The sequence below is a fragment of the Saccostrea cucullata genome, unplaced genomic scaffold (assembly GCF_032062105.1).
Source record: "Saccostrea cucullata isolate Sc308-1 unplaced genomic scaffold, CSIRO_AGI_Scuc_v1 ctg1017, whole genome shotgun sequence".
NCBI lineage: Eukaryota > Metazoa > Mollusca > Bivalvia > Ostreida > Ostreidae > Saccostrea > Saccostrea cuccullata.
In genome coordinates, this window is record NW_026922552.1 from 1 (window position 1) to 14,470 (window position 14,470).

General features: G+C 34.9%; 1 protein-coding gene across 1 annotated transcript; it reads left to right on the forward strand.

Annotated features, from left to right (window-relative positions):
* The first annotated feature begins 11,148 nt into the window (after positions 1-11,148).
* LOC134261938 (uncharacterized) lies at positions 11,149-13,594 on the forward strand. Its single transcript, XM_062744320.1, has 6 exons — positions 11,149-11,247; positions 11,571-11,651; positions 11,853-11,897; positions 12,119-12,160; positions 12,440-12,804; positions 13,556-13,594. The coding sequence occupies exons 1-6, from the start codon at positions 11,208-11,210 to the stop codon at positions 13,592-13,594; spliced, it is 612 nt and encodes a 203-aa protein (XP_062600304.1). The 5' UTR covers positions 11,149-11,207.
* Positions 13,595-14,470: the final 876 nt, after the last annotated feature.

The window sequence follows — 14,470 nt, forward strand, 5'->3', positions numbered from 1 at the left end:
AAAATAATTTTATACGTTACACAAAAATGTTGTGTTAAAGTACAATAATGTTGTATTTAATAATAAAAAATAATCATAATAACTTACCACCTGTAGTGACTTGAGGCCGGCTGGGTGCTTCTAAAAGGAGAGAGAAAATTATTTCTTAAATATTTACGATAGACCCTCTCCTCCACACACACCCAAGAAAGAGAGAAAAAAAAGAAAGATCTTGATTCAGTTGTCCAGAAATATCCACTACAAAAAAAATAAAATATTTATTATTAACAAGAGAAAGAGATCTTACTACTATCAATCTCTTGATCAAGTTATCCAGAAATATCCACTACAAAAAATATTAATTATAAACGAGAGAGAGTCCTCTTACCTTGCCGTGGGTGTACCAAGAATCAATCAACAACTCCCTAGTCCCAATTTCAAATTGGGCTTGGAGGACAGTCTGTCCTCCACCCAACGTAAAATCAATACACTCACATGCCCCCGAACATTGGACAAATGGTTACTCCCTTTCTTCACAGCACACTATGAACGGTGTGCACTCTGGGGTATAAAGAGCCAACATCAGAGAACAGAGAGCAGCACGGACACCATCTACCACATACGGATCCCCATCATTGTATAAAGTACTCGGGTGACCCTTTTCTTTGACGGGGGGGGGGGAGCGGCAACATCTACGGCACGCCAGACGAGACACAGACAGAAAGCATAGTGACCCCTATTTTCCCCTTCTCTCTCTAATTCGTTCAAGATTTCCCACTTTTCTTCATGATTTCCATTTCAAATGAGGGTAAAGGGGGGGGGGGGCATCTTTCTATGATTACCCATTCCCAAAACGGGGGAGATGGTAAAATATCTATTTTATAGTATACATGCACCGGCGTAGATGACGACGAATATTGGCCACAGGGGACGGGGGGGGGGGGAGGGGTTAAATGCCAAAATGGAATCTAAATGACGACTGGAAATAAATTAAGTGAAAAAATTCCAATGAATAGCTCTCATCAACATGCATTAGTGTCTGAAATTTGGTTGAATTGTTTTAGTAGTAAGGGGGTAGTCTGGGGTCTATTTGGGGTCAATGTCGTCATGGGTCCGTCTGGGGTCACCCTAATAGCATGGGTCCGTATGGGGTCAATGACGTTATGGGTCCGTCTAGGGTCACCCTCAAAGCTTGGTTCCGTCTGGGGTCAATGACATCATGGGTCCGTCTGGGGTCATCCCAAAAGCATGGACCCGTCTGGACCCACCACTTTTAATTTTCCATTTTTTAACCTTGTATTTTTTCAATAAGGATACCTACTACACATCTTTTCTCTTTTTTAGCTCTACTGGTTAGAGACCAGAAGAGCTTATGCGATAGTAATGCGTCCGTCCGTCTGTCTGTCTGTAAACAATTTTTCAAAATGCTACTCCTCCTACAGTTTTGGTCTGATTTCAATATAACTTGGCACACAAGTCTGTGCATCGGTTTTTGATTTCGATGAACGGTGTTGCCATGGTTACTAAAAATAGAAATTTCTGTGAAATTCTTTCAAAATGCTACTCCTCCTACAGTTTTGGTCCGATTTCAGTATAACTTGGCTGACAAGTAGACTACACTAAGATACATAATTCTGTGCATCGGTTTTTGATTTCGATGAACGGTGTTGCCATGGTTACTAAAAATAGAAATTTCTGTGAAATTCTTTCAAAATGCTACTCCTCCAACAGATTTGTTCTGATTTCAGTATATCTTGGCACACAAGTAGACTACACAAAGATACATAATTCTGTGCATCGGTTTTTGATTTCGATGAACGGTGTTGCCATGGTTACTAAAAATAGAAATTTCTGTGAAATTCTTTCAAAATGCTACTCCTCCTACAGTTTTGGTCCGATTTCAATGTAACTTGGCACACAAGTAGACTACACTAAGATACATAATTCTGTGCACCCGTTTTTATTTTGATGGGTTACAAGGATCATTTTTCTATTGATTGCTGTTTTGAAGTCTCAAGTTACAACTGCTACTTTTCTCTTCCTTTGTTTTAAGTATAAACCAGTAGAGCTTCAGTCTCGACAGAGACTTCTGGTTTTATATAAAAGTCCAAGATTACGATACATTTATTTCATACACCTTTTGGAATCAAAAAAGAGCAGAGTCTCCTCTCGTAGTCAGTAAAGTATAAATTATTGTAACATGTTATATTTCTTATGCCTCATCATTATCACCAAGAAAAAAGACACTGAAGATCAACTTTTTTTTTTTACATAAAATGTCGTGTAAAAGCATTTTGTATATATAAAAGTTATATGAACAAAATCCATGTAATTAGAAAACCCATATTTTTAAAAAGTTCAATACAATCATCGAATTTTAAGTAAATAACATAAAAAATAAATCTAGAACATAACTAGTTTTTATCTATAGTTTAAAAACCTGAACACAAATATGTGATTATTGTTTGGTTAACTAGTATAAAACATAAAGGGGTAAAATGAACACATTTTTGTGTAATCATAGATGAACTTTAATTATATCTAATCTATGTCATATCTATCTATAAAAAATATAAAGTTTAAATTGACATATAAAATAGAGCTCATTATGAAAGATCATTTAAAAAAAAAAAAAGCATGATCCCTATTTATTCTTTTTTTTTTCACAAACATAATGAACAGTATTTAATTACACCCTGTACAGTAAGAATATGGTTGAATTTTATTTTATGAAGGTCCTATTTGTAATTCACTAACACTGAGGTTAATAAAAGATCCATTTGGGTACTGTATGTCTAACTTTTCATCCTGTGTATAAATTCTCGAGCATTAAAAAGAACAAGAGGCCCATGGGCCTTATAGGTCACCTGAGCATTATGCAACAACTTTCCAGTGATTGAATTTGATTCATGTTTTAATCCAGATGCTATGGCATTCACAATTTTGAAAGAGGCCCCATTGATCATCATAACAATACACTTAGTAGTTGCTTAGTTTGTTTACTTAATACCCATAGGCAGGGTAGGGGAACAAAAAATGCATTTAAAGTAATCAGTAATATTCAGCATGATCAGTAATGCCCCAATCACACATGAACCCCTGACCCTTAGGCCTAGATCCACACATTGCACAATTTTTGAAAAGGCACCCTTGTTTTTCAAAAATATTTGATTAATACCAAGGAGCATATTTCGAACAATTCATCCAGTTTCAGTATATAAGTACAGCCCCCCTCCCTCCTTTATGGTACCCCTGACCCTGGGGCCTTGAAATTCACAATTCTGGAAGATTAGTACCCTTGCTCATCATAACTATATAGGTAGTTCATCTGCTTAATACCAAGGAGCAGAGAAGAAAACTTTCAAAGATTCAATGTATTTTCACTATATAATCAATAGAGCCCCGCCCTATCACTAGAACCCCTGACCCTACGGCCATAAAATTCACAATTTTGGAAGAGGTAATCTTACTCATCATAACTATGTAATTAGTTTATTTCATTCCTAGGAGCAGAGAAGATTTTCAAAGAATTCGTGTAATTTCACTATATAATCTATAGACCCCCCCCTTACACCAGAATCCCTGACCCTGGGGCCATAAAATTCACAATTTTGGTAGAGTCACTCTTGCTCATCATAACTATGCACTTAGTAAGTTTATTTAATACCCAGGAGCAGAGAAGAAGATTTTCAAAGAATTCATGTAATTTCACTATGTAATCTATAGACCCCCCCCCCTTACACCAGAACCCCTGACCCTGGGGCCATAAAATTCACAATTTTGGTAGAGGCGCTCTTGCTCATCATAACTGTGCACTTAGTTAATTTAATACCCAGGAGCAGAGAAGAAGATTTTCAAAGAATTTATGTAATTTCACTATATAATCTATAGAGCCCCCCTCCCCCCTACACCAGAACCCCTGACCCTGGGGCCATAAAATTCATAATTTTGGTAGAGGCACTCTTGCTCATCATAACTATGCACTTAGTTAGTTTATTTAATACCCAGGAGCAGAGAAGAAGATGATTTTCAAAGAATTCATGAATTTTCACTATATAATCTATAGAGCCCCACCCTTACACCAGAACCCCTGACCCTGGGGCCATAAAATTCACAATTATGGTAGAGGCACTCTTGCTCATCATAACTATGCACTTAGTTAGTTTATTTAATATCCAGGAGCAGAGAAGAAGATTTTCAAAGAATTCATGTAATTTCAATATTATAATCGATAGAGCCCCACCCTTACACCAGAACCCCTGACCCTGGGGCCATAAAATTCACAATTTTGGTATAGGCACTCTTGCTCATCATAACTATGTACTTAGTAGGTTTATTTAATACCCTGGAGCAGAGAAGAAGATTTTCAAAGAATTCATGAATTTTCACTATATAATCAATAGAGCCCCACCCCTACACCAGAACCCCTGACCCTGGGGCCATAAAATTCACAATTTTGGTAGAGGCACTCTTGCTCATCATAACTATGCACTTAGTTAGTTTATTTAATATCCAGGAGCAGAGAAGAAGATTTTCAAAGAATTCATGTAATTTCACTATTATAATCTATAGAGCCCCACCCTTACACCAGAACCCCTGACCCTGGGGCCATAAAATTCACAATTTTGGTAGAGGCACTCTTGCTCATCATAACTATGTACTTAGTAGGTTTATTTAATACCCAGTAGCAGAGAAGAAGATTTTCAAAGAAATAATGCATTTTCACTATATACTTATTTGGCCCCGCCCTAGCACTAGAACCCATGACCCCGGGGCCTTGAATTTCACAATTTTGGTAGAGGACTCAATGCTGATTACAATCATGCAAGCATTTTGACTGCTTGATGTCCAGGAGTAAAGAAGAAGATTTTTAAAGATTGCACTAATTTTAGTGGTTTTTGCCCCACCCCCCAGGCCCCAGGGGGGCAGGGACCATGAAATTCACAATTTTTGTTCCCCTTTACCCATAGATGCTATATGCCAAATTTGGTTGAAATTGGGTCTGTGGTTTTAGAGAAGAAGCTGAAAATGTTCAAATGTTAACGAACGACGGACGACGACGGACGAAAAGTGATAGCAATAGGTCACCTGAGTTTACTCAGGTGACCTAAAAACTAGTTGCGTTCTATTCAAACACCTGATGTTTCAATGTCGATATTGAAAATTTTCATGAAGTCCTGAATATAATTCACCAAAATAGAGGTTTGTAACAGGTCCATTCGGACATTGTCCACAAGTTCGTTAAGGGCATTCAAAACCTAGGTGGGTTCTATTCAAACACCTGGTGCACATGTTTCAATGTCAATATTGAAATTTTTTCATAAAGTCCTGAATATAATTCACCAACATAGATGTTTGTAGAAGGTCCATTCGGACATTGTCCACAAGTTCATTCAGGGCATCCAGTTCCTCTTTAAGAGGAAACTGGATGGGTTTATTCCAGAACCCCGGTGCTTCAATCGGCGTAAGTCCCGAGGTTTGAGTTTGGGTTGACAGAGGGACGTCCGGTGGAGACACTGGGCTGTACGCTAGCGGGGATTGGGTTGGTGTCCATGTCTCTTGGAACATCGTTGTAGATGCGCGTTTCTGGGTGAACGAAGTATCCAGCAGATCTCTAGTACTCATTCTCTTCTCCAGTTTGACATATTTTGAAGGGTTTTCCTGTCTGTTTCAAAGAAAGTAATGAAATCTTTTTAAACAACCATATAACAGAATTAAACTTTTTAAAAGATTATCAAGGAAAATAATTTTTTTTTTAAATATATACATGTAAGAGTATACATTTGATGTTTTAAGAATTTCAGATACATTTAATCTGTTCAAGACACTGAATTTTGTTGCATAAAAAAGAACACTAGAACATAAATTCAATACCTGAATTTTTTTTAACAAAGGGTCTTCTTGTTCAATATGTTGTGTGAACATCCCCGCTTTAACAGGTTTCTTTGCGAATTTCTTTCTATTTAAAATTATGGAATCCTCAGCGTCTTCAATCTTCCTCTTTTTTGATGAAGGGGATTTGTGTGGGTCCTTTGGAGAATTTCTATTTTTTTTTTAAATAAAAGGAAGTGAATTTAAAAAAAAAAAAGAAATTTATCTTTGGTCAAAATGGATTCAAAGATGCTAGACGACAGCAGGTAAATTTGAAATATTTTCTGTTTAAATTTAATTTTATTTCTTTATTTTTTGGTTTATCTTCTTTTAGGACTTAAAAATCAAAGGCAACAAAAGAAAAGCGTTGAAAGTATAACTTACCCTGAATCAAAAATTAGAGAAAAGTTGTGCCCCAACTCAATCCACTCCTCTTCGAAATCCTGAAACGTTCTTTCAGGTGAAGAGGTTACATACTCCTGGTTTTTATTGTTATCTCTGGAAAAATCAACAAAGAAAATAACTATAAATGACTGTTTAGACTTCATTTATGGTCCAAGAAAGATAACCTAAGTTATATGTTTGTGCACTTTTTTTTATTCGCAAATAACTTTGTGATTGATCTGCTTTATTTATTTAGTTATATTTATTATAAAAAATAAAAAAAAATATCAAAATAAAAAAAATCGATTTAAATTTTCATGAACCTAAATAACAATAAATTTTTAAGTAATTTTATGTTTCACGTATAGGAATAATATCCAATGTATTATCTCAACTTTTATTAATTTGAAAACATTAATCTTAATAAAAAATACAATTAACTATAAACTTTTAAACTTCATTTTACCAAAAAAAAAAAAAAAAATAATAAATAAATAAATAAATAACGAGATATCGTAATTAAGACATTGATGTTATAATGTAATAACTTACTGAAATTCAAAGAATGACTCTGCCATAATTATCTCTGCTGCTTTCTAACCGTTGCGTTTTTCCAAGTTGAATTTTTACAATGATGCCATTAACGTTTATTCTTCCCTTTTTATATCCCGGGGGTGGGTCTTCTGCGCCTTCTAGTTGCCATGGGGGTTTCTATTTTTATATTATTCTGGTAGGATAAGGGAGGTGTGTTCTAGTTGTCATGGGGGGTATCTATTTTTATTTCTAATAAAGTCTATTATAATGAAAGGGTTGGGGTCCATTGGGTGTGGGGAGGGGTGGGATAAGGAAGGTGTGTTCTCGTTGTCAAGAGGGATCTCTATTTTTATCAGTTCAAGTTTTGTACATTTAAAACTGCCGCGACCTTAATACACGGCTGCGCTTAAAGAATGTCGGTATCACGTGAAACTTAAAGTATGAACAGATAGGTTAGAGTTATTTAAATAAAATATATGAATTCATTAAAAATAATAAAAGTTAGATGAAAAACGTAAATATTTCGCAATGATTCCTTATGTAAAATTGAAACAAATTGGGGAAAATATGGGGGGGGGGGGTAATTCGAAATTAAATGTACTTTATTTTTTCTTAAATTTTAAAAAGAAACAATGTCACTGAAAACTTGTAGATTGCACAGTATTCTTTTTTTTAATACGATAGTAATATTCACCGTTGTGATAGTTTTAAAAGTATGCAAACATTAATTAACAAAGTTAAACTCATTCTAGGTTTTGAAAATTATAAAAACTAAGAGAGAGAGTGTGTGTATATTTATTATCATAGTCCAAAATAATAAACGTTTTTCCCTGGCCTTTCAATGATTTGATGGTACGTAAAGTACCAAAATCGTAAAAAAAGAAGAGGAAAACTTCACATATTTCGGATAGCTATTATCATAGATATGTATTTTTAATCCACATATCTACAGATTTTTTTTTTTACATGTACATGTTCATTTAGATATATATTATAGTGTCCTCTACAAAAATTCAATTTTTTGTAAAATTGTCATGTACAAATTTTAATTGAAAAAAAAATCTAATTTTTGTAGAGGACATTAGGATATCACATTGCATGAGTGACCATCCCTGATAAAGATCGTTTGTTAAATAGATTCACGAATGCGGTATGATTTTTTTTTTATTCATTGTTTTAAGAATGTCAATTTGTCCTTAAGGGTATGACCCGATTTGACCTTTAAATACCTGCCCGCATTTTTCTTCAACGCTTTGTCTTTAGAAATTATTCATTTTAATTGACCCTTTTTTTCTAATTGGGGGTCTATAATTTGTGTAATTGGAACATATCTGGGTATGAGTCATTTTCGCCCGCTGTGATAAACAATGAAGTACAGTTGTGTATAGAAATATATCGGTCATCACTAAAAATTAGAAATGTCAAGAAAAAAAAAGTTAAACAAATACGGAAAACAGTTTAAAATGAATTTTGCAGAAATTGTTTATAGAAAATGGGGTATTTAAGGCTGTTACGTTGATATATGCATTATTGCTATATCTAGACTCAGAGTAGCCCACATCTAACTGTCTAGACAGTTCACTGTCTCTCAGTAAGTTTTTTCTGTGATTTTTGATTAGTACATTTCATCCTAGTGTCCTTTAACGTAAATAAAATAAAATAATGTAATTATATAGACTCTGTAGCAAACGATGTTACATCTTAAAGGTTCATAAATGAAATATAGATCTAGTTAATCGGATTAGTAATGTTAATTAACCCACCTATTTCTTCTGGGAGCGGAATATATATATATATATATATATATATATATATATATATATATATATATATATATATATATATATATATTTTTTTTTTTTCCCTCATCCAAAGAAAAAAAAAGCTGATTTGCTGGAATAAAAAAAAAATGTATGTATAATGTATGTATGCATGTATGTATGTACTTGATTTGAACATTAGGTTTATTTTCTCTCTGTCTTCTATTAATCTGAAAAAGAAGTCAAAAGTTTTATTATATTTTTTTTCTTTTTTCTTTTTTTTTGATACATTTTATATTTATAACCTCTGTTACCTAGTATTAGAGGGAAAAAGTGTATAAATTTCGGGTCACCCCGACTAACGTGTCACGTGTCCAGAAGTCCGTGCAAATTTTGCGCACTTTTCAGAGATGATCATGATGGCGAAGAGGATGAGGGTGTTGTGTGTTTTCACGCTATATGCAATGGTTTTGCTTGTGGACGGATGTACAAGATGTTGGCCGAAAAGTTTAGTCAATCGTGTCATGAACTGTCAACACATTTATTCGAATTGTGTGACCCTGACGATTCCAAACAACTGGGAGAGTGTACGAGAGCTCAGGGTTTCGAGGGGTTCCACGAAAGTAACAGTCGAAGGAGGGTCTACCAATGATATCGATGTTATCAGAGATAGACGTGGAAATTTCTGCAGTGGAACAAAAGGTGAGTTTGTGTACAACTTTGAACAAAATACGGTAATGCTTGTAATCGCGAGAAAGTATATTATTATCATTATTATGCATACAAACTTTAAAAAGAAATTAAAAAAAAAATTATATGTAGAATTTCAGAATGATGCTATAGAATGGATGAATTCTGGTTTCTTTTTAACTAATCATTTCGAGTGACACCTATATTATAATGAAACTGCTAGATCCATCTGTGCAACATGTCACGTGATTCTATGACGTGATCTCTATTTATAGAAAAGACTGAATGACGTCTAACTCGGTCATTTCTCTCTTTCGGAAAATGGCCGAGTAGTTACGTATGTAACATCTGTCCTGTTCCGAAAGGATGGAAACAAATGGCGTCGCCCAGAGTTGTTTTATTTTTAAAAAAAATCTACAATGGGCTTACCTGTGAAGTACACTATTAAAATTTATTTCATCCCAATTTAAAAAAAAAGAAGAAACAAGAGGCCCATGGGCCTTATAGGTCACCTGAGCATTATGCAACAACTTTCCAGTGATTAAATTTGATTCATGTTTTAATCCAGATGCTATGGCATTCACAATTTTGAAATAGGCACCATTGATCATCATAACAATACACTTAGCAGTTGCTTAGTTTGTTTACTTAATACCCATAGACAGGGTAGGGGAATTAAAAAATGCATTTCAAATAATCAGTAATATTCAGCATGATCAGTAATGCCCCAATCACACATGAACCCCTGACCCTTAGGCCTAGATCCACACATTGCACAATTTTTGAAAAGGCACCCTTGCTTTTCAAAAACATTTGATAAATACCAAGGAGCAGATTTCAAACAATTCATCCAGTTTCAGTATATAAGTACAGTCCCCCCTCCTTTATGGTACCCCTGACCCTGGGGCCATGAAATTCACAATTCTGGAAGATTAGGACCCTTGCTCATCATAACTACATAGGTAGTTCATCTGCTTAATACCAAGGAGCAGAGAAGAAAACTTTCAAAGATTTAGTGTATTTTCACTGTATAATCAATAGAGCCCCACCCTATCACTAGAACCCCTGACCCTGGGGCCATAAAATTCACAATTTTGGTAGAGGCACTCTTGCTCATCATAACTATGCACTTAGTTAGTTTATTTAATACCCAGGAGCAGAGAAGAAGATTTTCAAAGAATTCATGTATTTTCACTATATAATAAATAGAGCCCCCCCCCCCCTTACACCAGAACCCCTGACCCTGGGGCCATAAAATTCACAATTTTGGTAGAGGCACTCTTGCTCATCATAACTATGCACTTATTTAGTTTATTTAATACCCAGGAGCAGAGAAGAAGATTTTCAAAGAATTCATGTATTTTCACTATATAATCTATAGAGCCCCACCCTAACACCAGAACCCCTGACCCTGGGGCCATAAAATTCACAATTTTGGTAGAGGCACTCTTGCTCATCATAACTATGCACTTAGTTGGTTTATTTAATACCCAGGAGCAGACAAGAAGATTTTCAAAGAATTCATGAAATTTCACCATATACTTATTTAGCCCCACCCTAACACCAGAACCCCTGACCCTGGGGCCATGAATTTCACAATTTTGGTAGAGGACTCAATGCTGATTACAATCATGCAAACAGTTTGACTGCTTGATGTCCAGGAGTAAAGAAGAAGATTTTTAAAGATTGCACTAATTTTAATGGTTTTTGCCCCACCCCCAGGCCCCAGGGGGGCAGGGCCCATGAAATTCACAATTTTTGTTCCCCTTCACCCAAAGATGCTATATGCCAAATTTGGTTGAAATTGGTTCAGTGGTTTCAGAGAAGAAGCTGAAAATGTTCAAATGTTAACGCACGACGCACGACGAACGACGACGGACGAAAAGTGATAGCAATAGGTCACCTGAGTTTACTCAGGTGACCTAAAAAGAAAGTTTTTCTGTTTGAGCTTAGAAACTTTAGTTAAATTGAAACATTGTAGGTACAAATATGACACCACGTGTATCAACACCTGTTCTAAAGACAACAGGTAAAGTAAATCTTACAGTTATGTACAATCAGCAGTTCTACATATAGACCTTTGTACAAAAAAAAAAGAAAGGGAAAAAGTTTGTTTTTTTTTTCACCCGCATCAACAAGAAATTCTCAGTATTTAGGTTATTTGGTAGTAAGATTAAAAGAAAAGATGTTATCAAACTTTATGAATAAAAAAATATATAAGACAGTTTGAAACTAGGTTCCATGATAATATACATTTTTGATAATCATTTTAAATAAAATTTTTAGTGAGGAAGGATAGGAAATGAACATTTTTGCAAGAATGGAATTAAAGTATTTCAGAATTCATTGTAGAGTTGCAAACAACAATGAGAGAAGGATCAACACCCCCAACTCTGCCTTCAGAAAAGCAGAACAGTCATCCAGATGTATCGGGTTAGTTTAAGACTGTAATCTTTTTTTCCCCTTGGAATATTTAATGTTAAAATTGTATTTTTGATAAATCATTTTTTTTTAAACTTTTTTTTTCTGGTAAGTAAATTACAAAAAAAAGGCAACCTATAATAATTAAGAGGAAAGATGGTGAATTATTTTTTTATAAAAATTTTAAATAATCTAGATTTTTTTTTACCATAGCTGATGGTGTGTATAACGTACATTCAAGACCCCAGAGAAGTTTGTGTGAGCATATTACGTTTTTTTAATGAAAAATAAATTTTAAAAAAAGTTTATGCATGTTAAAACACATGGTTAGGATACATTTACCTTTTCTTTCTAAAATGCACCCTTTTTCAATACAGTTGTATTCTTTAAAAACTAGAAAAAGGTTTACATCAATGTTGATGTTGAAATGTTATGAATAATTAATTAACAAAAATAAAATTATGTATTTATAATTGTAGATGTTCAGGATCTGGGAGGCATGGAGGAACCAAAAACCATAGGTTAGTTCTTCATCAACCTACGCATGCTGTGCTCTTTTGACACGCAATTTGATTCAATTTAAAATGTTGAGAAAACATGAAAATTTCAAACAAATATATATTTTTTAAAAAATGGAAAAGTGAAGTCTCAATGAAACAATGTGCGAAGGGTGTCTGATGAGAATTTAATGATATAAGGCATATTCCCAGGCTGATGTAGAATAGGGTAATATTCAGAAGTTGATACAAGATAATAATCTGTTTATTTCTTTTAAAATATGCTTCTTTACATCTTAATAGGTTTCCTTATCTGGGCGCTAATAACAACGCTGACCGTGTTGGTCTTTATTTTGCGACTGCTCACCCGCATGAATCACAGATGTTGTGCTCACAACAGTGCAGACGCAGCTGACCAACTAGATGCTTGGAGCCATACTACTGTGCAACTAGGAACTGAGACCCACACTACTGTGCAACCAGGAAGTGAGACCCACGCTACTGACCCTGAAATATTACATGCAACACTTAATAACTTCAAGACGCACTTATCAAAGCGAGGCTACTCTACTTCGGAAATTGATCCTATTATCAAGGAAACGGTCAACACAAACCGATCAGAACTCATCATCAAAAAGACTAAAGAACAGTCATTACGTAACCCTACAGTACTGGTTACTAAATTTAACCCTTGCGTTAAAGGACTGAAAAAACGAATTCTAAAATATTGGAACACCATTCTTAGAAATCCAGAATGCAAAACTTTATTTAATTCTCAACCAATCATTGCTTACAGCAAACACAAGAATATAGGTGACGAGATAATCCGGTCTCACCTAAAACAAACACCATGATTTATGTCCGTGACCCCTGATGAGGCTTCTTAATAGCCGAAACACTCTACAACTACTTGCATAATTCAAATCAGATATTAATCTGCTCTATGCAAAAAACATATCTACTTAAAGTGTGGTTTGGAGTGTCGGGTCCTAATAAATCTCTTACAAGTTTGGTTGATTGATGTCGCTAATTTTCATTCTCAACCAATCATTGCTTACAGCAAACACAAGAATATAGGTGACGAGATAATCCGGTCTCACCTAAAACAAACACCATGATTTATGTCCGTGACCCCTGATGAGGCTTCTTAATAGCCGAAACACTCTACAACTATTTGCATAATTCAAATCAGATATTAATCTGCTCTATGCAAAAAACATATCTACTTAAAGTGTGGTTTGGAGTGTCGGGTCCTAATAAATCTCTTACAAGTTTGGTTGATTGATGTCGCTAATTTTCACAAATTAAGTGATAGCCGATATGGCAAGGTCTTTTCTTTAGTTGTGTGTTTTAAAAGTCATGCAAGTTATGATATTATACTTATCGAATTTTTTATATGCATGAATAAAATTATTTTAGAGAATCAATTGCAATGAACCATACAAAATTCAGAACTGAAGTAATTATAATGATCATTTATTCATGAGTGCGATTTACAACGTCATGTTTCTGACATTTAAGGTTTTTTTTCTCGGATTAAGCGAAGTGGAGTTTCCCTGCATCTGAATTGTGAAGAATTAATGCTAATATTATTTCAAACAAGAGGCCCAGGGGCCACAGCGCTCACCTGAGCACATCAGCTAGGAAAAAACACATCAGATCAGAACTGAAAGTTAATTTAAGTTGGGGGGGGCTTGAATTTTAACCCCCAAGGGGATCATAATTTGAACGAACTAGAATCTACATTACCTGAGGATGATTCCATACAAATATTACTAATCCTGGCTTTGAAGTACTTGAAAAGAAGATTTTTAAAGATTTTTCCTATATATTCCTATGTAAAACTTTGATCGGCCATTTTGGCCCCGCCCTACCCCCGGGGGTCATGACTTGAACAAACTTGAATCTACTCTACCTGAGGATAATTTCACATGAGTTTCATCTTTCCTGTTTCAATGGTTCTTGAGAAGAAGATTTTTTAAGATTTTTCCTATGTATTCCTATTTAAAAAACTTTGATCGGCCATTTTGGCCCCGCCCTACCCCCGGGGTCATGTCTTGAACAAACTTGAATCTACACTACCTGAGGATGATTCCAAATGAGTTTCATCTTTCCTGGCCCAGTGGTTCTTGAGAAGAAGATTTTTAATGATTTTTCCTATATATTCCTATGTAAAACTTTGATTGGCCATTTTTGCCCCGCCCTACCCCCGGGGGTCATGACTTGAACAAACTTGAATCTACACTACCTGAGGATGATTCCACATGAGTTTCATCTTTCCTGGCCCAGTGGTTCTTGAGAAGAAGATTTTTAATGATTTTTCCTATGTATTCC